General features: G+C 46.3%; 1 protein-coding gene across 1 annotated transcript; it reads left to right on the top strand.

Annotated features, from left to right (window-relative positions):
• Positions 1-4803: 4803 nt before the first annotated feature.
• tsen2 (TSEN2 tRNA splicing endonuclease subunit) lies at positions 4804-15541 on the top strand. The gene is made up of 8 exons (XM_034076834.1): positions 4804-4891; positions 6581-6743; positions 10410-10476; positions 10561-10600; positions 12612-12816; positions 15185-15259; positions 15353-15403; positions 15503-15541. The coding sequence occupies exons 1-8, from the start codon at positions 4881-4883 to the stop codon at positions 15539-15541; spliced, it is 651 nt and encodes a 216-aa protein (XP_033932725.1). The 5' UTR covers positions 4804-4880.
• Positions 15542-24502: the final 8961 nt, after the last annotated feature.

Here is a 24502-nt window from a genome sequence, read left to right as displayed (position 1 = left end):
GTCTCACCTGTATGTCTCACCTGTCTCTCACCTGTCTCTCACCTGTCTCTCACCTGTCTCACCTGTGTCTCTCACCTGTCTCTCACCTGTGTCTCTCACCTGTGTCTCTCACCTGTGTGTCTCACCTGTGTCTCTCACCTGTGTCTCTCACCTGTGTCTCTCACCTGTGTCTCTCACCTGTGTCTCACCTGTGTGTCTCACCTGTGTCTCACCTGTCTCTCACCTGTCTCTCACCTGTGTCTCTCACCTGTGTCTCTCACCTGTGTGTCTCACCTGTCTCTCACCTGTGTCTCACCTGTGTCTCACCTGTGTCTCTCACCTGTCTCTCACCTGTGTCTCTCACCTGTGTCTCTCACCTGTGTGTCTCACCTGTCTCTCACCTGTGTCTCACCTGTGTCTCTCACCTGTGTCTCTCACCTGTGTCTCTCACCTGTGTCTCTCACCTGTGTGTCTCACCTGTGTCTCTCACCTGTGTCTCTCACCTGTGTCTCTCACCTGTGTCTCTCACCTGTCTCTCACCTGTGTCTCTCACCTGTGTCTCTCACCTGTGTCTCTCACCTGTGTCTCTCACCTGTGTCTCACCTGTGTCTCTCACCTGTGTCTCTCACCTGTCTCTCACCTGTGTCTCTCACCTGTGTCTCTCACCTGTGTCTCTCACCTGTGTCTCTCACCTGTGTCTCACCTGTGTCTCTCACCTGTGTCTCTCACCTGTGTCTCTCACCTGTGTCTCTCACCTGTGTCTCTCACCTGTCTCTCACCTGTGTCTCTCACCTGTGTCTCTCACCTGTGTCTCTCACCTGTGTGTCTCACCTGTGTCTCACCTGTCTCTCACCTGTGTCTCTCACCTCTGTGTCTCACCTGTGTCTCTCACCTGTGTCTCACCTGTGTCTCTCACCTGTGTCTCTCACCTGTGTCTCACCTGTCTCTCACCTGTGTCTCTCACCTGTGTCTCTCACCTGTGTCTCACCTGTCTCTCTCCTGTGTCTCACCTGTGTCTCTCACCTGTGTCTCACCTGTGTCTCTCACCTGTGTCTCTCACCTGTGTCTCTCACCTGTGTCTCTCAGGTTCGACGAGCAGCACCAGAACTGCCTGTCTTTCTGCCTGAGCTTTGTGAACAGAGTTCTGGCTGCAGAGGGTCGAGAGGCTCTGAGCAGAGAGGCCTTCACTCAGATCTTCATCCTGCCCAGAGTCCAGAGGGTCCAGAAGTACCTGTTCCTGTACAGACACCTGCAGACACACCAGTACTACCTGGTGGACCGAGAGGAGGACACGCGGGAGGACACGCAGGAGGAGATATAGGAGGACACACAGGAGGAGATATAGGAGGACACGCAGGAGGAGATATAGGAGGACACGCAGGAGGAGATAGGAGGACACACAGGAGGAGATATAGGAGGACACACAGGAGGAGATATAGGAGGACACACAGGAGGAGATAAAGGAGGACACACAGGAGGAGATAGGAGGACACACAGGAGGAGATATAGGAGGACACACAGGAGGAGATAGGAGGACACGCAGGAGGAGATATAGGAGGACACGCAGGAGGAGATATAGGAGGACACGCAGGAGGAGATAGGAGGACACGCAGGAGGAGATATAGGAGGGACACACAGGAGGAGATAAAGGAGGACACACAGGAGGAGATAAAGGAGGACACACAGGAGGAGATAGGAGGACACACAGGAGGAGATATAGGAGGACACACAGGAGGAGATAGGAGGACACACAGGAGGAGATATAGGAGGACACACAGGAGGAGATATAGGAGGACACACAGGAGGAGATATAGGAGGACACGCAGGAGGAGATATAGGAGGACACGCAGGAGGAGATAGGAGGACACGCAGGAGGAGATATAGGAGGACACACAGGAGGAGATATAGGAGGACACACAGGAGGAGATAGGAGGACACGCAGGAGGAGATATAGGAGGACACGCAGGAGGAGATAGGAGGACACGCAGGAGGAGATATAGGAGGACACACAGGAGGAGATAAAGGAGGACACACAGGAGGAGATAAAGGAGGACACACAGGAGGAGATAGGAGGACACACAGGAGGAGATATAGGAGGACACACAGGAGGAGATAGGAGGACACACAGGAGGAGATAAAGGAGGACACACAGGAGGAGATAAGGAGGACACACAGGAGGAGATAGGAGGACACACAGGAGGAGATATAGGAGGACACACAGGAGGAGATAGGAGGACACACAGGAGGAGATATAGGAGGACACACAGGAGGAGATAAAGGAGGAAATATAGGAGGACACACAGGAGGAGATATAGGAGGACACACAGGAGGAGATAAAGGAGGACACACAGGAGGAGATAAAGGAGGACACACAGGAGGACAAATGTACCGTATGTAGCCCCGCCCTTTTGCGACTTGCAGTTGAAACACTTGTCTTAGATGTTCCAGTTTAGCAGCACTGACTTTCATCAGAGATCAGTCAAAAAGGAGAACGATCAAATAATTGTTCGAATTTTTTACTAAAGTCTGAGATTTTTTTGAAAAAGTCCGATTTTTGAGATTTTGAGAAAAAAGTCAGAATCTTGTGATTTTGAGAAAAAAAGTCCGATTTTTTCACCCAGAAGAAGAATTTTAAGAAAAAGTTCAAAAAAAAAGATTTTTTTTATAATGTGAAGAAAATCTGAATTGTTTAGACAAAGCTGAATTTCAGATTCCTGACGGACAGGATTTAGGAGGAGTGACGGGGACAGCCTGATTATGCATTCAGATATATGTTGGACTCATATTACTGTAATGTGTTGAGAAAGCACGGTGGGTAGGTCATTTTAGAGAAACCAGCTCGAGTGCGCTAGAATTTGAAAATACACAACCGAAAACAATCTGCCACTTCCTTCCAGAGCCCCTCCCCCAACACACAGGAACGCGCACATGACCAATGAGGGCACGAGATACGTCTGTGCTCAGTTGTACTACGGCTTCCACAGATCTGTGTTGCTATCGGGATGTTCAGAGCATTCCAGAGATGGAGTACTCGAGACTCGAGACTCGACTCGGACTCGTGAATTCTCGCGTACGATGACTCGGACTCGTGAATTCTCGCGTACGATGACTCGGACTCGTGAATTCTCGCGTACGATGACTCGGACTCGTGAATTTCCCCCCCCCACGATGACTCGACTTGTACATTGACGCTCCGACTTGGACTCGGACTCGAGCAAGTTAGTTGTCCTCTATCCTGGCGCGTGCACCTGCGAGGCGAGTTCAGGGACTGGCCCTCGCTGTTCCAGTCTAGAGATGTCTACAGACACACCCCGCTGCTGTATGCTTTCACACATTCTGCTTCCACATGGGAAAAGAGCAGCAAAATGCTCGTTATGTGGAAACAATATAGAAGAGAAGGCTCCGTCACACATTACTCTAAGGATCGAGTTCAGACATGGAGGCTGTGTTGAACACGATCATCAGAGCAACGTGATCTGATCAATAAATAAAGATTCAGCCATAACACAAAGCACATGGCTACTTAGCATGCAAAATGATGTCATTCTGCATGTTAAGTAGCCATGTGCTTTCTGGGGCTAAATCTTTATCAGTAAACCGATTTAACCGGTAAAAGTTCCTTCAAAATAAGAGTCCCAATCTTATTACTATCAAAATAAAAGTACAAAACGAAAACGTTACCATAGGAACATATTGGCATACAAAGATAATCACTTCTCTAACAGGTAACTAATTTTATAGTTAGACATATTAAAGGTCATTTACAATAATAATAATACATTTTATTCTATAGCGCTTTTCTTGAACCCAAAGACGCTTTACATTTGGGAGGGTGGGTAGACAAACAAAATAATATTAATGTTAATATTAGTAATAAGCTTTATATTTGTATAGCACCTATTACAAGAGTTGGCTTCACAGCAGTTCAATAGACAGAGTAGTATAACATGACAGGATGAAAGCAATGTAGAGGAGCAGCTACATTTCAACACATATATCCACGAAGATTAATACATGAAGACTTGTGACTCGGACTCGACTCGGACACTCCTTGGGTGACTCGGACTCGACTACGACTCTCCCTTGGTGACTCAGACTTGGACTCGGACTCGTCTACGACTCTCCCTTGGTGACTCAGACTTGAACTCGGACTCGTCTACGACTCTCCCTTGGTGACTCGGACTTGGACTCGGACTCGTCTACGACTCTCCCTTGGTGACTCGGACTTGGACTCGGACTCGTCTACGACTCTCCCTTGGTGACTCGGACTTGGACTCGGACTCGTCTACGACTCTCCCTTGGTGACTCGGACTTGGACTCGGACTCGTCTACGACTCTCCTTGGTGACTCGGACTTGGACTCGTGAATTGGTGACTTGACTACAACACTGGAGCATTCCATGGAATATAACAAAAAGTGTTTCTGAAATAATTACATGCCCCACCTTTAAATCAATATATATATTCATGTCGGCATGGTTGTAAATGTATAAATATAAAGGTGTTGTGTTCATCATGTATATATTTCATTGTTGATGTAAATGCTGCTTCTTCTCAGTTGTTGGCTGAGATTAAGAATAAACTCAAACTCACTTTGGATTCACTTTTATCAAACATATGACTTTCATCAACTTTTTTTGTCTTACAAACAATACAAATACAAATAAAATGGTTCCTTTTAAAAAAGAGAATTCACTTCATTTCATTCCGAAGGGATTCAGAGTGAGCGATGCTTGCTCTGGTCCTCTGGAACAGTAGAGGGCGGTAATGCGCCTTTAAGATGGATGCCAACCGTTAGAGGAAGAAGAGGAACTGACAGAGGAAGCCCGCAGTTCCACCCGGACACATATTGTGTGACACCGCGGCGTCCCCAGCAAAACAAACCGACCAGAGATTTAATGAATGAAGGAAATGTGAGCTAACAGGCTAACAGTTAGCATCTTCTCTACCCAGCAGCAGCAGTTGTAAAGTAACTAATTTACTCAAGTACTATACTTAGGTACACATTTGAACTACTTGTACTTTACCTGAGTATTTTAATTTGTTTCTACCGTGTACTTCTACTCCACTACAGTTCAGAGGTGAATGGTGTACTTTTCCTCCACTACATGTATTTAATACCTTTAGTTTCTTCACAGATGTGGATGAATGATGTGAAATATAATCAAGTGTTGAATCAGACTTTAGTTCCACCTGGAGTAAATCCACCAGCTACCCTGCAGTCTACAAAGTACTTCAGACTAGCTGCACCTCCACCAGCTACCCTGCAGTCTACAAAGTACTTCAGACTAGCTGCACCTCCACCAGCTACCCTGCAGTCTACAAAGTACTTCAGACTAGCTGCACCTTCATCAGCTACCCTGCAGTCTACAAAGTACTTCAGACTAGCTGCACCTTCACCAGCTACCCTGCAGTCTACAAAGTACTTCAGACTAGCTGCAGCTTCACCAGCTACCCTGCAGTCTACAAAGTACTTCAGACTAGCTGCAGCTTCACCAGCTACCCTGCAGTCTACAAAGTACTTCAGACTAGCTGCACCTTCACCAGCTACCCTGCAGTCTACAAAGTACTTCAGACTAGCTGCAGCTTCACCAGCTACCCTGCAGTCTACAAAGTACTTCAGACTAGCTGCAGCTTCACCAGCTACCCTGCAGTCTACAAAGTACTTCAGACTAGCTGCACCTTCACCAGCTACCCTGCAGTCTACAAAGTACTTCAGACTAGCTGCACCTTCACCAGCTACCCTACAGTCTACAAAGTACTTCAGACTAGCTGCACCTTCACCAGCTACCCTGCAGTCTACAAAGTACTTCAGACTAGCTGCACCTTCACCAGCTACCCTGCAGTCTACAAAGTACTTCAGACTAGCTGCACCTCCACCAGCTACCCTGCAGTCTACAAAGTACTTCAGACTAGCTGCTCCTTCACCAGCTACCCTGCAGTCTACAAAGTACTTCAGACTAGCTGCTCCTTCACCAGCTACCCTGCAGTCTACAAAGTACTTCAGACTAGCTGCACCTCCACCAGCTACCCTGCAGTCTACAAAGTACTTCAGACTAGCTGCTCCTTCACCAGCTACCCTGCAGTCTACAAAGTACTTCAGACTAGCTGCACCTTCACCAGCTTTGAGAACACTTTCATGATCAGTCATTATAAAACATATATATATATTATTCTGAAATGGACCAATCTGCACAACGACTACTTTCACTGTCTTTCACTATATTTAGATGAGAATACTTTCTACTTTCACTCTGGTACTTCTACTTTACTCAAGTACAAGATCTGAGTACTTCTACTTTTACTCAAGTACAAGATCTGAGTACTTCTACTTTTACTCAAGTACAAGATCTGAGTACTTCTACTTTACTCAAGAACAAGATCTGAGTACTTCTACTTTTACTCAAGTACAAGACCTGAGTACTTCTACTTTTACTCAAGAACAAGATCTGAGTACTTCTACTTTTACTCAAGTACAAGATCTGAGTACTTCTACTTTAACTCAAGTACAAGATCTGAGTACTTCCACTTTTACTGAAGTACAAGATCTGAGTACTTCTACCTTTACTCTAGTACCTGATCTAGTACTTCTCCTCCCTCAGGATGCAGGCAGAGTTCAGGGCTCCTCGGAGGCGCCCCAGGGTCCACGAGGCGTTCGAGGCTCCGCTCCCGGTGAACTCTGAGAGGAGTGAATATCGGGCGGAGCTCATCAACCATAACCTGCTGGTCTTGAACCCGGAGCACATCAAGAAGATCCACAACCAGGTGGGTTAATCCACTTCATCGTGTGAAACTGGTCTGAGTTAATCCACTTCATCGTGTGAAACTGGTCTGAGTTAATCCACTTCATCGTGTGAAACAGGTCTGGGTTAATCCACTTCATCGTGTGAAACTGGTCTGAGTTAATCCACCTCATCGTGTGAGTCTGAGTTAATCCACCTCATCGTGTGAAACAGGTCTGGGTTAATCCACCTCATCGTGTGAAACTGGTCTGAGTTAATCCACCTCATCGTGTGGAACTGGTCTGAGTTAATCCACCTCATCGTGTGGAGCAGGTCTGGGTTAATCCACCTCATCGTGTGGAGCAGGTCTGAGTTAATCCACCTCATCGTGTGGAGCAGGTCTGGGTTAATCCACCTCATCGTGTGGAGCAGGTCTGAGTTAATCCACCTCATCGTGTGGAGCAGGTCTGAGTTAATCCACCTCATCGTGTGGAGCAGGTCTGGGTTAATCCACCTCATCGTGTGGAGCAGGTCTGAGTTAATCCACCTCATCGTGTGGAGCAGGTCTGAGTTAATCCACCTCATCGTGTGGAACAGGTCTGAGTTAATCCACCTCATCGTGTGGAGCAGGTCTGAGTTAATCCACCTCATCGTGTGGAGCAGGTCTGAGTTAATCCACCTCATCGTGTGGAGCAGGTCTGAGTTAATCCACCTCATCGTGTGGAGCAGGTCTGAGTTAATCCACCTCATCGTGTGGAGCAGGTCTGAGTTAATCCACCTCATCGTGTGGAGCAGGTCTGAGTTAATCCACCTCATCGTGTGGAACAGGTCTGAGTTAATCCACCTCATCGTGTGGAGCAGGTCTGAGTTAATCCACCTCATCGTGTGAGTCTGAGTTAATCCACCTCATCGTGTGAAACTGGTCTGGGTTAATCCACCTCATCGTGTGGAACAGGTCTGAGTTAATCCACCTCATCGTGTGAAACTGGTCTGGGTTAATCCACCTCATCGTGTGGAGCAGGTCTGAGTTAATCCACCTCATCGTGTGGAGCAGGTCTGAGTTAATCCACCTCATCGTGTGAGTCTGAGTTAATCCACCTCATCGTGTGAAACAGGTCTGAGTTAATCCACCTCATCGTGTGAAACAGGTCTGAGTTAATCCACCTCATCGTGTGAAACAGGTCTGGGTTAATCCACCTCATCGTGTGGAGCAGGTCTGGGTTAATCCACCTCATCGTGTGGAGCAGGTCTGGGTTAATCCACCTCATGGTGTGGAGCAGGTCTGAGTTAATCCACCTCATCGTGTGAAACAGGTCTGAGTTAATCCACCTCATCGTGTGGAGCAGGTCTGAGTTAATCCACCTCATCGTGTGGAGCAGGTCTGAGTTAATCCACCTCATCGTGTGGAGCAGGTCTGAGTTAATCCTACTCATCGTGTGGAGCAGGTCTGAGTTAATCCACCTCATCGTGTGGAGCAGGTCTGAGTTAATCCACCTCATCGTGTGGAGCAGGTCTGGGTTAATCCACCTCATCGTGTGGAACAGGTCTGAGTTAATCCACCTCATCGTGTGGAGCAGGTCTGAGTTAATCCACCTCATCGTGTGGAGCAGGTCTGGGTTAATCCACCTCATCGTGTGAAACAGGTCTGAGTTAATCCACCTCATCGTGTGGAGCAGGTCTGAGTTAATCCACCTCATCGTGTGGAGCAGGTCTGAGTTAATCCACCTCATCGTGTGGAGCAGGTCTGAGTTAATCCACCTCATCGTGTGAGTCTGAGTTAATCCACCTCATCGTGTGGAGCAGGTCTGGGTTAATCCACCTCATCGTGTGGAGCAGGTCTGAGTTAATCCACCTCATCGTGTGGAGCAGGTCTGAGTTAATCCACCTCATCGTGTGAGTCTGAGTTAATCCACCTCATCGTGTGGAGCAGGTCTGGGTTAATCCACCTCATCGTGTGGAGCAGGTCTGAGTTAATCCACCTCATCGTGTGGAGCAGGTCTGGGTTAATCCACCTCATCGTGTGGAGCAGGTCTGAGTTAATCCACCTCATCGTGTGGAGCAGGTCTGGGTTAATCCACCTCATCGTGTGGAGCAGGTCTGAGTTAATCCACCTCATCGTGTGAGTCTGAGTTAATCCACCTCATCGTGTGGAGCAGGTCTGAGTTAATCCACCTCATCGTGTGGAGCAGGTCTGAGTTAATCCACCTCATCGTGTGAGTCTGAGTTAATCCACCTCATCGTGTGGAGCAGGTCTGAGTTAATCCACCTCATCGTGTGAGTCTGAGTTAATCCACCTCATCGTGTGGAGCAGGTCTGGGTTAATCCACCTCATCGTGTGGAGCAGGTCTGGGTTAATCCACCTCATCGTGTGGAGCAGGTCTGAGTTAATCCACCTCATCGTGTGGAGCAGGTCTGGGTTAATCCACCTCATCGTGTGAGTCTGAGTTAATCCACCTCATCATGTGGAGCAGGTCTGAGTTAATCCACCTCATCGTGTGGAGCAGGTCTGAGTTAATCCACCTCATCGTGTGAGTCTGAGTTAATCCACCTCATCGTGTGGAGCAGGTCTGGGTTAATCCACCTCATCGTGTGGAGCAGGTCTGAGTTAATCCACCTCATCGTGTGAGTCTGAGTTAATCCACCTCATCGTGTGGAGCAGGTCTGGGTTAATCCACCTCATCGTGTGGAGCAGGTCTGGGTTAATCCACCTCATCGTGTGGAGCAGGTCTGAGTTAATCCACCTCATCGTGTGGAGCAGGTCTGAGTTAATCCACCTCATCGTGTGGAACAGGTCTGAGTTAATCCACCTCATCGTGTGAGTCTGGGTTAATCCACCTCATCGTGTGGAGCAGGTCTGAGTTAATCCACCTCATCGTGTGAGTCTGGGTTAATCCACCTCATCGTGTGGAGCAGGTCTGGGTTAATCCACCTCATCGTGTGGAACAGGTCTGAGTTAATCCACCTCATCGTGTGGAACAGGTCTGGGTTAATCCACCTCATCGTGTGGAACAGGTCTGAGTTAATCCACCTCATCGTGTGGAGCAGGTCTGAGTTAATCCACCTCATCGTGTGGAACAGGTCTGAGTTAATCCACCTCATCGTGTGGAGCAGGTCTGAGTTAATCCACCTCATCGTGTGGAGCAGGTCTGAGTTAATCCACCTCATCGTGTGGAGCAGGTCTGAGTTAATCCTACTCATCGTGTGGAACAGGTCTGGGTTAATCCACCTCATCGTGTGGAGCAGGTCTGAGTTAATCCACCTCATCGTGTGAAACAGGTCTGAGTTAATCCACCTCATCGTGTGGAACAGGTCTGAGTTAATCCACCTCATCGTGTGGAGCAGGTCTGAGTTAATCCACCTCATCGTGTGAAACAGGTCTGAGTTAATCCACCTCATCGTGTGGAACAGGTCTGGGTTAATCCACCTCATCGTGTGGAACAGGTCTGAGTTAATCCACCTCATCGTGTGAAACAGGTCTGAGTTAATCCACCTCATCGTGTGGAACAGGTCTGAGTTAATCCACCTCATCGTGTGGAGCAGGTCTGAGTTAATCCACCTCATCGTGTGGAGCAGGTCTGAGTTAATCCACCTCATCGTGTGGAACAGGTCTGAGTTAATCCACCTCATCGTGTGGAGCAGGTCTGAGTTAATCCACCTCATCGTGTGGAGCAGGTCTGAGTTAATCCACCTCATGTTTTGTTTTCCTCAGGGTTTTTTTGGGAAAGGCGTCCTCTCCAGAGCCAGGCCAGACTACAGCATCTCCAACCAATGGGAGCGTGAGTTTACAGCATGACATCATCCTGAGTGCGGTCCAATCAGAGCTGTTCTCTGCCGTCAGCTGATCTCTGTTTCTGTTGCAGAACACGAAGGGTTTCTCCTACCTGTCGTCTCAACGTCCAGGTGAGTGATCACATCCTGTCTGTTAACACCATGACATCACATCCTGTCTGTTAACACTATGACATCACATCCTGTCTGTTAACACCATGACATCACATCCTGTCTGTTAGCACGATGACATCACATCCTGTCTGTTAACACCATGACATCACATCCTGTCTGTTAACACCATGACATCACATCCTGTCTGTTAGCACGATGACATCACATCCTGTCTGTTAGCACGATGACATCACATCCTGTCTGTTAACACCATGACATCACATCCTGTCTGTTAGCACGATGACATCACATCCTGTCTGTTAACACGATGACATCACATCCTGTCTGTTAGCACGATGACATCACATCCTGTCTGTTAACACCATGACATCACATCCTGTCTGTTAACACTATGACATCACATCCTGTCTGTTAACACCATGACATCACATCCTGTCTGTTAGCACGATGACATCACATCCTGTCTGTTAACACCATGACATCACATCCTGTCTGTTAGCACGATGACATCACATCCTGTCTGTTAACACGATGACATCACATCCTGTCTGTTAACACCATGACATCACATCCTGTCTGTTAGCACGATGACATCACATCCTGTCTGTTAGCACGATGACATCACATCCTGTCTGTTAACACCATGACATCACATCCTGTCTGTTAGCACGATGACATCACATCCTGTCTGTTAACATGATGACATCACATCCTGTCTGTTAACACCATGACATCACATCCTGTCTGTTAGCACGATGACATCACATCCTGTCTGTTAACACCATGACATCACATCCTGTCTGTTAACACCATGACATCACATCCTGTCTGTTAACACCATGACATCACATCCTGTCTGTTAGCACGATGACATCACATCCTGTCTGTTAACACCATGACATCACATCCTGTCTGTTAACACCATGACATCACATCCTGTCTGTTAACACCATGACATCACATCCTGTCTGTTAACACCATGACATCACATCCTGTCTGTTAGCACGATGACATCACATCCTGTCTGTTAACACGATGACATCACATCCTGTCTGTTAGCACGATGACATCACATCCTGTCTGTTAACACCATGACATCACATCCTGTCTGTTAACACGATGACATCACATCCTGTCTGTTAACACGCTGACATCACATCCTGTCTGTTAACACTATGACATCACATCCTGTCTGTTAACACTATGACATCACATCCTGTCTGTTAACACTATGACATCACATCCTGTCTGTTAACACTATGACATCACATCCTGTCTGTTAGCACGATGACATCACATCCTGTCTGTTAACACTATGACATCACATCCTGTCTGTTAACACGATGACATCACATCCTGTCTGTTACCACGATGACATCACATCCTGTCTGTTAACACTATGACATCACATCCTGTCTGTTAACACTATGACATCACATCCTGTCTGTTAACACGATGACATCACATCCTGTCTGTTAGCACGATGACATCACATCCTGTCTGTTAACACGATGACATCACATCCTGTCTGTTAGCACGATGACATCACATCCTGTCTGTTAACACTATGACATCACATCCTGTCTGTTAACACTATGACATCACATCCTGTCTGTTAACACTATGACATCACATCCTGTCTGTTAACACAATGACATCACATCCTGTCTGTTAACACGATGACATCACATCTTGTCTGTTAACACGATGACATCACATCCTGTCTGTTAGCACGCTGACATCACATCCTGTCTGTTAACACAATGACATCACATCCTGTCTGTTAGCACGCTGACATCACATCCTGTCTGTTAACACAATGACATCACATCCTGTCTGTTAACACAATGACATCACATCCTGTCTGTTAACACCATGACATCACATCCTGTCAATAAGTCAGTGTTAAAAGTGTTTAAGCGTCTTTGAGCATTAGGAAAAGCTCTATAAAAATCCAATGTATTATTATTATAAGTCCTTACGCCCCCCCTCCCCCCTCCCTTTGCAGGTATGATGAGCTCCTCAGGTGGGCGGGGGCTTCTCTCTCTGCTCAGGGATTGGATGAAGCAGCTGTCAGTCAGACCCTGCTGAGTGTCTCTCAGCCGGTAGAGATGGAGGATGTGAGACGAGAGCAGACACAAGAACCTGGATCTGAACCTGGATCAGATCCAGGTCCGGGTCCTGGTTTTGTGCTGGTGGTCTCTGACAGTGAGGTGAGGCTTCAGGCTCTTTTGTGCAGCAAGATTCAAAGACTCAAAGGTTTTATCGTCTGCGCAGCAGAGTAGAAATGGCAATGACATTCTTCTGACCTGAGCTCCTCCAACAATGCAGCATATATAATACAATACAAAAACACTAAATAAAAATAGTGCAAGAAGTCGATAAACATGTAAATAGAATATGTACAAGAACAGAATGTGAAATTAAATAATGTACATTAAAGGTCTCCTATCATGCTATTTTAAGGCATATATTATGGGTCTCAGATATATAAAAAACATGACTCTGAAGTGTCCTGCTCCAAACCCCAATCAGGTCCTTGTAGCCCCCCCCCTCTCTTCCAGCTGTTACTAAGGACATGACTCTGAAGTGTCCTGCTCCAAACCCCAAACAGGTCCTTGTAGCCCCCCCCCCCCTCTCCTCCAGCTGTTACTAAGGACATGACTCTGAAGTGTCCTGCTCCAAACCCCAAACAGGTCCTTGTAGCCCCCCCCTCTCTTCCAGCTGTTACTAAGGACATGACTCTGAAGTGTCCTGCTCCAAACCCCAAACAGGTCCTTGTAGCCCCCCCCCCCCTCTCCTCCAGCTGTTACTAAGGACATGACTCTGAAGTGTCCTGCTCCAAACCCCAAACAGGTCCTTGTAGCCCCCCCCCCCTCTCCTCCAGCTGTTACTAAGGACATGACTCTGAAGTGTCCTGCTCCAAACCCCAAACAGGTCCTTGTAGCCCCCCCCCCTCTCCTCCAGCTGTTACTAAGGACATGACTCTGAAGTGTCCTGCTCCAAACCCCAAACAGGTCCTTGTAGCCCCCCCCCTCTCCTCCAGCTGTTACTAAGGACATGTCTCTGAAGTGTCCTGCTCCAAACCCCAAACAGGTCCTTGTAGCCCCCCCCTCTCCTCCAGCTGTTACTAAGGACATGACTCTGAAGTGTCCTGCTCCAAACCCCAAACAGATCCTTGTAGCCCCCCCTCTCTTCCAGCTGTTCCTAAGGACATGTCTCTGAAGTGTCCTGCTCCAAACCCCAAACAGGTCCTTGTAGCCCCCCCCCCCTCTCCTCCAGCTGTTACTAAGGACATGACTCTGAAGTGTCCTGCTCCAAACCCCAATCAGGTCCTTGTAGCCCCCCCCCTCTCTCCCAGCTGTTACTAAGGACATGTCTCTGAAGTGTCCTGCTAAGGACATGTCTCTGAAGTGTCCTGCTCCAAACCCCAAACAGGTCCTTGTAGCCCCCCCCCTCTCTTCCAGCTGTTACTAAGGACATGACTCTGAAGTGTCCTGCTCCTAACCCCAAACAGGTCCTTGTAGCCCCCCCCCCTCTCTTCCAGCTGTTACTAAGGACATGACTCTGAAGTGTCCTGCTCCAAACCCCAAACAGGTCCTTGTAGCCCCCCCCCTCTCTTCCAGCTGTTACTAAGGACATGTCTCTGAAGTGTCCTGCTCCAAACCCCAAACAGGTCCTTGTAGCCCCCCCCCTCTCTTCCAGCTGTTACTAAGGACATGTCTCTGAAGTGTCCTGCTCCTAACCCCAAACAGGTCCTTGTAGCCCCCCCCCCCCTCTCTTCCAGCTGTTCCTAAGGACATGACTCTGAAGTGTCCTGCTCCTAACCCCAAACAGATCCTTGTAGCCCCCCCCCTCTCCTCCAGCTGGTCCTAAGGACATGACTCTGAAGTGTCCTGCTCCAAACAGGTCCTTGTAGCCCCCCCCTCTCTCCTCCAGCTGGTCCTAAAGAGCTGACTCTGGGTCAGCAGCTCCAGAGAGAAAGTAGATCTCATCAGGAGAAACTCAGCTAAATGCTGCTTTGACTAAACTCCACATCCTGTTCCAAACCACATCAAGGATCCTCTCTGGAACAGGATGGAGCTCAAACTCTCTCTCTCTCTCAGGTTTACCACCAGGTGACTTCCTTTTTACTTCCTGCTTCCTCTCACTCTCTCTCCAGCACAGGTTAGCTCTGAGTGCTAGCATGCTAATGTAAACACAGACCATATCACTTCCAGAACACGTCTCCTTGTTTCTGACGGCAACGTCTCTGATTGGCCCGTGGGGGTAAAGCCCGCCCACATTTAAGTAATGTTGTCATGACGCAGCCAATCTGGATCAGCTCCGTAGTTCCCCGTTTTTAGAGATGTGGGTACGGAGGAGAAGAGGGAGGGGTTTGTCTCCTGACACTTTGAGAGTCTCCTGACACACCGGGGACACCGCGGGACACACCGGGGACACCGCGGGACACACCGGGGACACACCGGGGACACATGGAGAAGACATCAAGAAGTGCATTTTACATGATAGGAGACCTTTAATGTGCAGCAACTGTGTGTTACAATGTTCAGAGAAGTGAATGCGTTGATTAATTGACAGGTGTCTCAGGGGCTCAGGGAGGTGCGGAGGTCCCCCCTCTCTCTCACAGAGTACCTGCAGCTCAGTCTGGAGGAGGTAACACTCAGTTATTCACATTTAATAAAACAAAGTAAACAATACTACACTACCTCTTCACCTGTCTGTCTTTCTGTCTGTCTACACCTGCAGGCCTTCTTCCTGGTCTACAGTCTGGGCTGCCTGTCTGTCTACCTGCACCAGGTAACTGTCTGTCTGTCTGTCTACCTGCACCAGGTAACTGTCTGTCTGTCTGTCTGTCTACCTGCACCAGGTAACTGTCTGTCTGTCTGTCTGCACCAGGTAACTGTCTGTCTTGTCTACCTGCTTGTAGCATTGTAGCAGGTAGCATTGAAGCCTGTAGCAATGTAGAACTAGAGAATGCAATTCCTGAAGAAATTGCTAGTGGGAATGCTTTATGCTGAAGCTAAACTGCTATGCTGAAATGTAATGCGGAAGAAGAAAGTGAAGAATTGAGAATGAAATGATACATGAACACTGGGGGCTTGAATGTGTGATGAGAGAAGAAAAGAAAGTGAAAAGGATTGGAAAAGCAGCAGAATATTTGAACTGCAAACTTCTGAACTAACTTGATGGCGAATGATCTGTCGCCATGGCAACGGCATTTGATGACACCCCATACTACGCTTAGATGCGTTGATGGCTGCATCGTTACCAAACCTGTGAAGTTTTGGGGCGTTTAGAGCAGTTTCACTGAAGTTATGAGAAAACTGTGTTTCATGGTGAGCATTGTGTTGCCATGGCAACGGTATTTGAAGAAATCTCATAACTGTCCCGTAGATGTCTTCACGGCTGGACTGTTAGCACACATGTGAAGTTTGAGCACTCTTTGAACATTTGCATAGGAATTATAGCGACATCATGTTTTATGGCGAGGGATGCGTTTCCATGGAAACGGCATATGGTGAGATCTCAGATTTGGCGTAGAGCTGTTGTGGCATGGACCGGTGATATACAAGTGAAGATTGGGGGGCGATTGGACCGTGTCGATTGGACTTACAGCGACATCATGTTTCATGGCGAGTGGTCTGTCGTCATGGCAACGGCATTTAATGACACCCCATACTACGCTTAGGTGCGTTGATGGCTGCATCGTTACCAAACCTGTGAAGTTCTGGGCTGTTTGGAGTATTTTCACTGAAGTTATGAGAAAGCCGTGTTTCAAGGCGAGCATTGTGTTGCCATGGCAACGACATTTGAAGAACTCTCCAAACTGTCCCGTAGATGTCTTCCCGGCTGGACTGTTGGCACCCTGCTATCTGAGGTCTGCTGCTCTGAGCGGGTCAGCTGGAGCGATGACATCATCGTGTGCCATTACACAGGTGTTTATAGTTGAGCTCACGAGGTGTGCAGAGATCACAGGTTTCCATTGTTCTGAATGAGAGATAAACCTCTTACATGTGAACGTTTTGTAGAAGAACCGTAACGGATATCTGTGAAATTTCAAAACGTGAAGCATGTCAACGAAGTTGAGTATCTGAAGTGTAATTTGTGTGTACTTTCGGGTTAATAATGTGGCCTTTTTGGCAGTTTAACTAAAGGTGTGCGGCTGCTACCGTGAGGAAATATCAGCCTGAAATTACAATGGGCTTCAATGGAGACATGTTGAACGTTTTTGTCACTTCATGCCCTCAAGAGGCATTTTGTTGAATTATTTTTTGCCTAATTATTTGTCATTTTTCAAGCTACGAGATGTTTTCCTACGTTTGTCATGATGAATTATGTCTCAGGAATGTAGGGTTTGGGAATTATGGCAGTTTTTAAAAAATATATGAAGGTAAATTTCAAGATTTCCTACCCTCTAGCCAGGGCCTGGGACAATAAGTCAGGCCGGGACTTATACACCCAGCCAGGCCACTACCAGTTTTTTGTGCTATTTTGCTGGATTTATTTGTCAATATTTACAGCGTTGCTGCCCGTAGTGATAGCCCTCTAAATCTACTACCAAAAAATAAACATATGGACATGGGTTACTATTTAAACAAATGTGCAAATCTATTTAGGAACCTATCCATGTGAACATATTTTAAGTGGGGGTGGACCTCAAATCCTATAGGGGGGTCCGGGGGCATGCTCCCCCGGTAAGATTTTTTTTTTAAATGTTGGACTTAAATGCATCAATCTGGTGCACTTAGAGGGGGAAATAAATAGAGAGACTACACCCACATGAAACAGAACTGTATACATTTAAAAAATCATAAGTACATGGCCATAACCAACAACATACCATATCCAATATGAAAAAACATTGAAACTTGTTTATTTATTTGTTTTTGGTTCATTTATAGTTGTGAGTGTGTCTGTGCTCCTGAATCAGCCTCACCTGTCTCCCTCCTCTCCACCTGCTCCTCTCCCTCCTCTCCACCTGCTCCTCTCCCTCCTCTCCACCTGCTCCTCTCCCTCTCCTCCCCCCTGCTCCTCTCCCTCCTCTCCCCCCTGCTCCTCTCCCTCTCCTCCCCCTGCTCCTCTTTGAGGCAGCAGCAAAGACTAGTTTTAGCTCTCAACAAGTTTTTAAAGTTTATCTTACATTTTTTCACCTAGTTAACGTTTTATTTTTTATTATTCATGCATATTTTACTAATCACTCCCCCCTCAAATGGAAATATGTGTTTACATGAATGGTGACCAAACCGTTTGAGACCCACTGAGAACTAAGTTAACTATCTAAACACTCAGCAGAGTCCTTTACCTCACCTGAGCTGAGGTTATCAGCCTCTCAGTCTGACAGGAGAGGACTCTCCTCCACCTTGTTGTTGAAACAGCTCCTTATATCCGTTAGCGCAGCTAGCTAGCACCAGATGCTAACAACAACAATAGCCTACACGTAACCGGTGCGCGCGCTTTCTCTTTGATTGATTGATTGATTGAAAAGTGTATTAACAGCTTGTATATTGGGTACAGTACAGCTCAAAACATACAATTGTTAAGGGGATGCAGACCAGAGAAAGACTTTCGTCTTGTTTACAGCAGGGTCCCCCATTTCCAATTCATCATATCATTTAAGACATAAGACATATTTTACATACAGATTGCTTATTTACCATTTTCATTTTAGATTTCGTTCTAATACATCCTAACCGGACATTTAAGACATACCAAGTCTAAATATATACAGTTAGTAATATAGTCTAAAATGCGAGTATATACATAGATGGGGGGGGGGGAGCTTTCCATTGGACGACAGGTTGAGATTTGTACCATTACCGGGGCCAGTTTTGCAATGCTCTCCTCCGAAGGTGCTCTTTAAGAGAGGTTTTGAAGGTAAGTATAGTTTTACTTTCCTTTACAGCTGTGGGAAGAGCGTCCCACCTTGATGTGGCATAATTGCGAAACGTGTATTCCCCCTTTTTTTGTGCCAAATCTGGGTTTCACATCCCTCTGGTGTTATGATCATGGTATTCCTTGACTTTTGGGAAGAACTTTGACATGTACCCAGGTGCCATAGAGGTGCAGTGGATCTTGTAGACCAGGCCCATTGCAAGTAGCTGATGTACCTGGGTGCCAGAGAGGTGTAGTGGATCTTGTAGACCAGGCCCATTGCAAGTAGCTGATGTACATGGGTGCCAGAGAGGTGTAGTGGATCTTGTAGACCAGGCCCATTGCAAGTAGCTGATGTACCTGGGTACCAGAGAGGTGTAGTGGATCTTGTAGACCAGGCCCATTGCAAGTAGCTGATGTACCTGGGTACCAGAGAGGTGTAGTGGATCTTGTAGACCAGGCCCATTGCAAGTAGCTGATGTACCTGGGTACCAGAGAGGTGTAGTGGATCTTGTAGACCAGGCCCATTGCAAGTAGCTGATGTACCTGGGTACCAGAGAGGTGTAGTGGATCTTGTAGACCAGGCCCATTGCAAGTAGCTGATGTACCTGGGTACCAGAGAGGTGTAGTGGATCTTGTAGACCAGGCCCATTACAAGCTGTACTCTGTCGTCTACTCTAAGCCATCCTAGGTTGTCAAAGTGGGCAGAGGTGAGGTGGGTTCTCGATGAAAGGTCAAGCAGTAGTCTGACCAGTTTATTTTGCGATGTTTGAAGTTTTATTTGTAGCGCCTTGGAGGTGCTATGGTACCATGACGTGCAAGCATAGTCATAGTACCCTTGAATGAGTGCTCCTGCCAGAGTCTTCAGGGTGTTTTTGTTTTCCAGAGAGGAGATCCGGTAGAGGAATCTAGTTCTTTGATTGACTTTTTTTATTACATTGGATGCCATTTTGTCACAGGAGAGGTTTGCCTCAAGAATAGATCCTAGGTATGTAATTTCCTTCTTACTTGTGACAATAATGTCACCCACTGCACCTGAGAAGTCGTCGGATTTGCTGAGATTATGTTTCGAACCGAAGAGAATGGACTCTGTTTTACCCAGGTGTAATGAACCAGGTGCAGATTCTGCCGAGCTTGGAGCTGAGGGTTTTCTCAACCTGCAATCTGCTCCTGTCAGAGACCAGCAGGGCTGAGTCGTCCGCGGACAGGAACAAGTTGCAGTCACATGCTGAGGACATGTCATTTGCATAAATTAGGAACAGTAACGGACCTAGTATGCTTCCTTGTGGAACACCACAGCTCACTGGGAGGGGGGGCGACAGAGTACCGTTTACCTCCACCATCTGTTCTCTCCCCTCCAGGTAGGACCGCATCCAGCTCACCGATAGTTTATCAGAACCAATTGCTTTTAGCTTGTCAATCAGAATGGGGTGATTGGCAGTGTCGAAAGCCTTTTGAAGGTCCATCATCACCATGCCGCAGTACTTGCCCTCGTCCACCTCTTGTTTGATGTGGTCGCTCAAATAAAGAAGGCATGTGTCAGTGGAGTGGGATGTTCTAAAGCCAGATTGAAATTCATAGATTAGTTTCTTTTCCGCGAGGTACCTTTCGACCTGTTCATACACTATTTTTTCCATGACTTTCGAGATGGAGGTAAGAATAGAAACAGGGCGGTAGTTGCCTGGGTCCAATTTGCTGCCCTTTTTGTGCAGGGGGGTTACTCTTGCAATGTTGAAGTCTTTGGGTACTTTTCCCTGTTGTATGGAGAGGTTAATTATGTGAGCTATGACTGGTGAGATGGCGGTTGCTGTGTCTCTGAGGAATAGGAGGGGATATTGTCGTGGCCAGTGGCCTTGTTAGGTTGGAGGGCGCTCAGTTTAATGAGTACCTCTGCTGTTGTTACCCTTGCTAGACTGAAATCATCTTTGCGTACCCCTAGGTTTTCGTAGTAGTACTGCGGCATGGTGATGCTGGACCTTCAAAAGGCTTTCGACACTGTCAATCACCCCATTCTGATTGACAAGCTAAAAGCAATTGGTTTTGATAAACTATCGGTGAGCTGGATGCAATCCTACCTGGAGGGGAGAGAACAGATGGTGAGCTGTGGTGTTCCACAAGGAAGCATACTAGGTCCGTTACTGTTCCTAATTTATATACAAGTAGTAATTTATATACAAGAGTTGTGGCTATGTTTGTGAAAATAATGTTCAAGTACTTGGCCACATCCAGTTTGTCTGTGATGAGCCTGTTATCTGTCTTTATGTTTAAGTTAGAAAATCTCGTTTTGAGTGTTTTACTGCAGCCAAGCTGGTTATGGAGTAATTTCCAAAGTTCACGGGGTTTATTTTTGTTTTCCTCAGTTTTGACATTGATGAAATTCTTTTTGGCAGTTTTGATCATGGAGCTTACGTCATTTCTTAGTCTGTTTCTTTCCATGTTTAGTTCGGTCACGTGGGCCTGGAGTTCACTGCTCGTGTTTTGGAAAGCATTGACTGACTTTTATGAAACTCAGAGCATTTTTTGTCTCTGGTTTTCATGGCGGTCAGTATGCCGGAGTGCATCCACGGCTCAGCGCGATCTTTTCTCCTGGTTGTTCTTAGGGGGCCAAATCATTGAGTATTGCAGAGAATTTGTTTTTGAAACCAAGCCATGTTTCTTCAACTTGTGTACCACTGAGCTCCTCTGACCAGTCCAGGCTCTCCAGTTCTAGGTTAAAGGCCGCTAGAGTAGTTTTTGAGGTCTCCAGATACTGTTTTGTGACAGCCGGCCCTTTGTTTTAGCTTTTTGCGGGTACATAATATCATATAATGACTTAACCCGCATGCTATAACCCCTTTACTGGAGATCCCGGACTTGTCAGAGGTCAGAATGAGATCAGTGGTAGTTTGTGTTGTTTCACATACCCGGGTGGGTTGGGTGATTAGCTGGCTGAAGCCGTGCAGATCACAAATCCTACTGAAGGACTTGAAGACGGACGTGTCTTTACGTTGCATATCCGTGTTCCAGTCTCCAACAATAATTGTCTCTACATCCCCCACGTCAGCCAAACACCCATCTAATGTATCATAAAAGTCACTCTGTTCCGGTGGTCTATAGATTGTCCCGACTATTACAGATTTAGCATTGTCAAAAAGAATTTCAACCCACACAGATTCAATATTTTCATGATGCAGGTCAGTACGGTTTTTGAAATTGGTGTCTTTGTGTATGTACATGCAGACAGACTCTCTTTTGCTCACTTGCGCCACACATACACACACACCCTCCCGAGCTTGAATGACACACAGAGACCGATCGAGGGCATTAGTGTGGTCTGTATGAAAGTGGCCATGTGGGCAGGCCACACCATGGAGACAGCCAGTCACCCTCTGTGAGGCAGAGTCAGACCCACATTTGCGCAGCGTTGCGTTCACAATACATACATACAAAAACATCCTCAGGCCAGCAGGCCACTTGGAGGCCAGGCCTCCCGGTGCTCCCGATGGCCTGGCCTGCCTCTAGCTGTGACATCACGCACTCTAGTTAATGTTAAAATCTGAAGAAAACCTCTAAAACAAGGTCTGAACAATGTCAAAAAAGTAAGAATCAGATTTAAAAGTTGTTTTACACGAATAATGTCAGAAATATGTGTAACATTTTAAAGTTGGAATGAGGTTTCTGATTTGTTGAAGTCTGAAGAATTTCTCCATTGACTTCAATGTTAAAGATGTGATGTATTATGGGATGTATCTCTGGAATAATGAAAGTTATGAATGAGAAAAGTAATAGCCATCGATTCCCGACCGAGCTGAACGTTTTGATGTTTGAACGGAGTTTCTGCGATGTTCACTGTGGGAGGAGAAGAGGGGCGGAATAAGTCGGCGGAATAATAATAAACTTTTCGTGCGTAGAATAACAGTTAGTGGGAATGCTCCACTAACTTAGAGCCTGTAGCAATGTGGCATTAAAACCTGTTGCTTGATAGCACTTTAGCATGTAGCATTACAACCTGTAGCAATGTGGCATTAAAACCTGTTGCTTGATAGCACTTTAGCATGTAGCATTACAACCTGTAGCAATGTGGCATTAAAACCTGTTGCTTGAAAGCACTTTAGCATGTAGCATTACAACCTGTAGCAATGTGGCATTCAAACCTGTTGCTTGATAGCACTTTAGCATGTAGCATTACAACATGTAGCAATGTGGCATTAAAACCTGTTGCTTGATAGCACTTTAGCATGTAGCATTACAACATGTAGCAATGTGGCATTCAAACTTGTTGCTTGATAGCACTTTAGCATGTAGCATTACAACCTGTAGCAATGTGGCATTAAAACCTGTTGCTTGAAAGCACTTTAGCATGTAGCATTACAACATGTAGCAATGTGGCATTAAAACCTGTTGCTTGATAGCACTTTAGCATGTAGCATTACAACCTGTAGCAATGTGGCATTAAAACCTGTTGCTTGATAGCACTTTAGCATGTAGCATTACAACCTGTAGCAATGTGGCATTAAAACCTGTTGCTTGAAAGCACTTTAGCATGTAGCATTACAACCTGTAGCAATGTGGCATTAAAACCTGGTGCTTGATAGCACTTTAGCATGTAGCATTACAACATGTAGCAATGTGGCATTAAAACCTGTTGCTTGAAAGCACTTTAGCATGTAGCATTACAACATGTAGCAATGTGGCATTAAAACCTGTTGCTTGATAGCACTTTAGCATGTAGCATTATAACATGTAGCAATGTGGCATTCAAACCTGTTGCTTGATAGCACTTTAGCATGTAGCATTACAACCTGTAGCAATGTGGCATTAAAACCTGTAGCTTGAAAGCACTTTAGCATGTAGCATTACAACCTGTAGCAATGTGGCATTAAAACCTGGTGCTTGATAGCACTTTAGCAGGTAGCATTACAACCTGTAGCAATGTGGCATTAAAACCTGTTGCTTGAAAGCACTTTAGCATGTAGCATTACAACCTGTAGCAATGTGGCATTAAAACCTGGTGCTTGATAGCACTTTAGCAGGTAGCATTACAACCTGTAGCAATGTGGCATTAAAACCTGGTGCTTGATAGCACTTTAGCATGTAGCATTACAACCTGTAGCAATGTGGCATTAAAACCTGTTGCTTGATAGCACTTTAGCATGTAGCATTACAACCTGTAGCAATGTGGCATTAAAACCTGGTGCTTGAAAGCACTTTAGCATGTAGCATTACAACCTGTAGCAATGTGGCATTAAAACCTGTTGCTTGATAGCACTTTAGCATGTAGCATTACAACATGTAGCAATGTGGCATTCAAACCTGTTGCTTGATAGCACTTTAGCATGTAGCATTACAACCTGTAGCAATGTGGCATTAAAACCTGTTGCTTGATAGCACTTTAGCATGTAGCATTACAACCTGTAGCAATGTGGCATTAAAACCTGGTGCTTGATAGCACTTTAGCATGTAGCATTACAACATGTAGCAATGTGGCATTCAAACCTGTTGCTTGATAGCACTTTAGCATGTAGCATTACAACATGTAGCAATGTGGCATTCAAACCTGTTGCTTGAAAGCACTTTAGCATGTAGCATTACAACCTGTAGCAATGTGGCATTAAAACCTGTTGCTTGATAGCACTTTAGCATGTAGCATTACAACCTGTGTAGCACATGTGGCATTAAAACCTGGTGCTTGATAGCACTTTAGCATGTAGCATTACAAACCTGTAGCAATGTGGCATTAAAACTGTTGCTTGATACGCACTTTTAGCACTGTAGCATTACAACTGTAGCAATGTGGCATTAAAACCTGGTGCTTGATAGCACTTTAGCATGTAGCATTACAACCTGTAGCAATGTGGCATTCAAACCTGTTGCTTGATAGCACTTTAGCAGGTAGCATTACAACCTGTAGCAATGTGGCATTAAACCTGTTGCTTGACTAGCACTTTAGATGTAGCATTACAACCTGTAGCAATGTGGCATTCAAACCTGTTGCTTGATAGCACTTAGCATGTAGCATTACAACTGTAGCAATGTGGCATTAAA

This window comes from Pseudochaenichthys georgianus, unplaced genomic scaffold, assembly GCF_902827115.2.
Source record: "Pseudochaenichthys georgianus unplaced genomic scaffold, fPseGeo1.2 scaffold_1064_arrow_ctg1, whole genome shotgun sequence".
NCBI classification, from domain to species: Eukaryota; Metazoa; Chordata; class Actinopteri; order Perciformes; family Channichthyidae; genus Pseudochaenichthys; species Pseudochaenichthys georgianus.
The sequence above is the reverse complement of the archived record's forward strand: the minus strand, read 5'-3'. Positions and strand labels throughout refer to the sequence as shown.

Bases quoted from the DNA above. Each gene is read 5' to 3' on its own strand.
- tsen2 (XM_034076834.1), top strand. The intron at 10,477-10,560 runs GTGAGTTTACAG...TTTCTGTTGCAG, and splicing joins CATCTCCAACCAATGGGAGC to AACACGAAGGGTTTCTCCTA. The intron at 15,404-15,502 runs GTAACTGTCTGT...TGTCTGCACCAG, and splicing joins TGTCTGTCTACCTGCACCAG to GTAACTGTCTGTCTTGTCTA.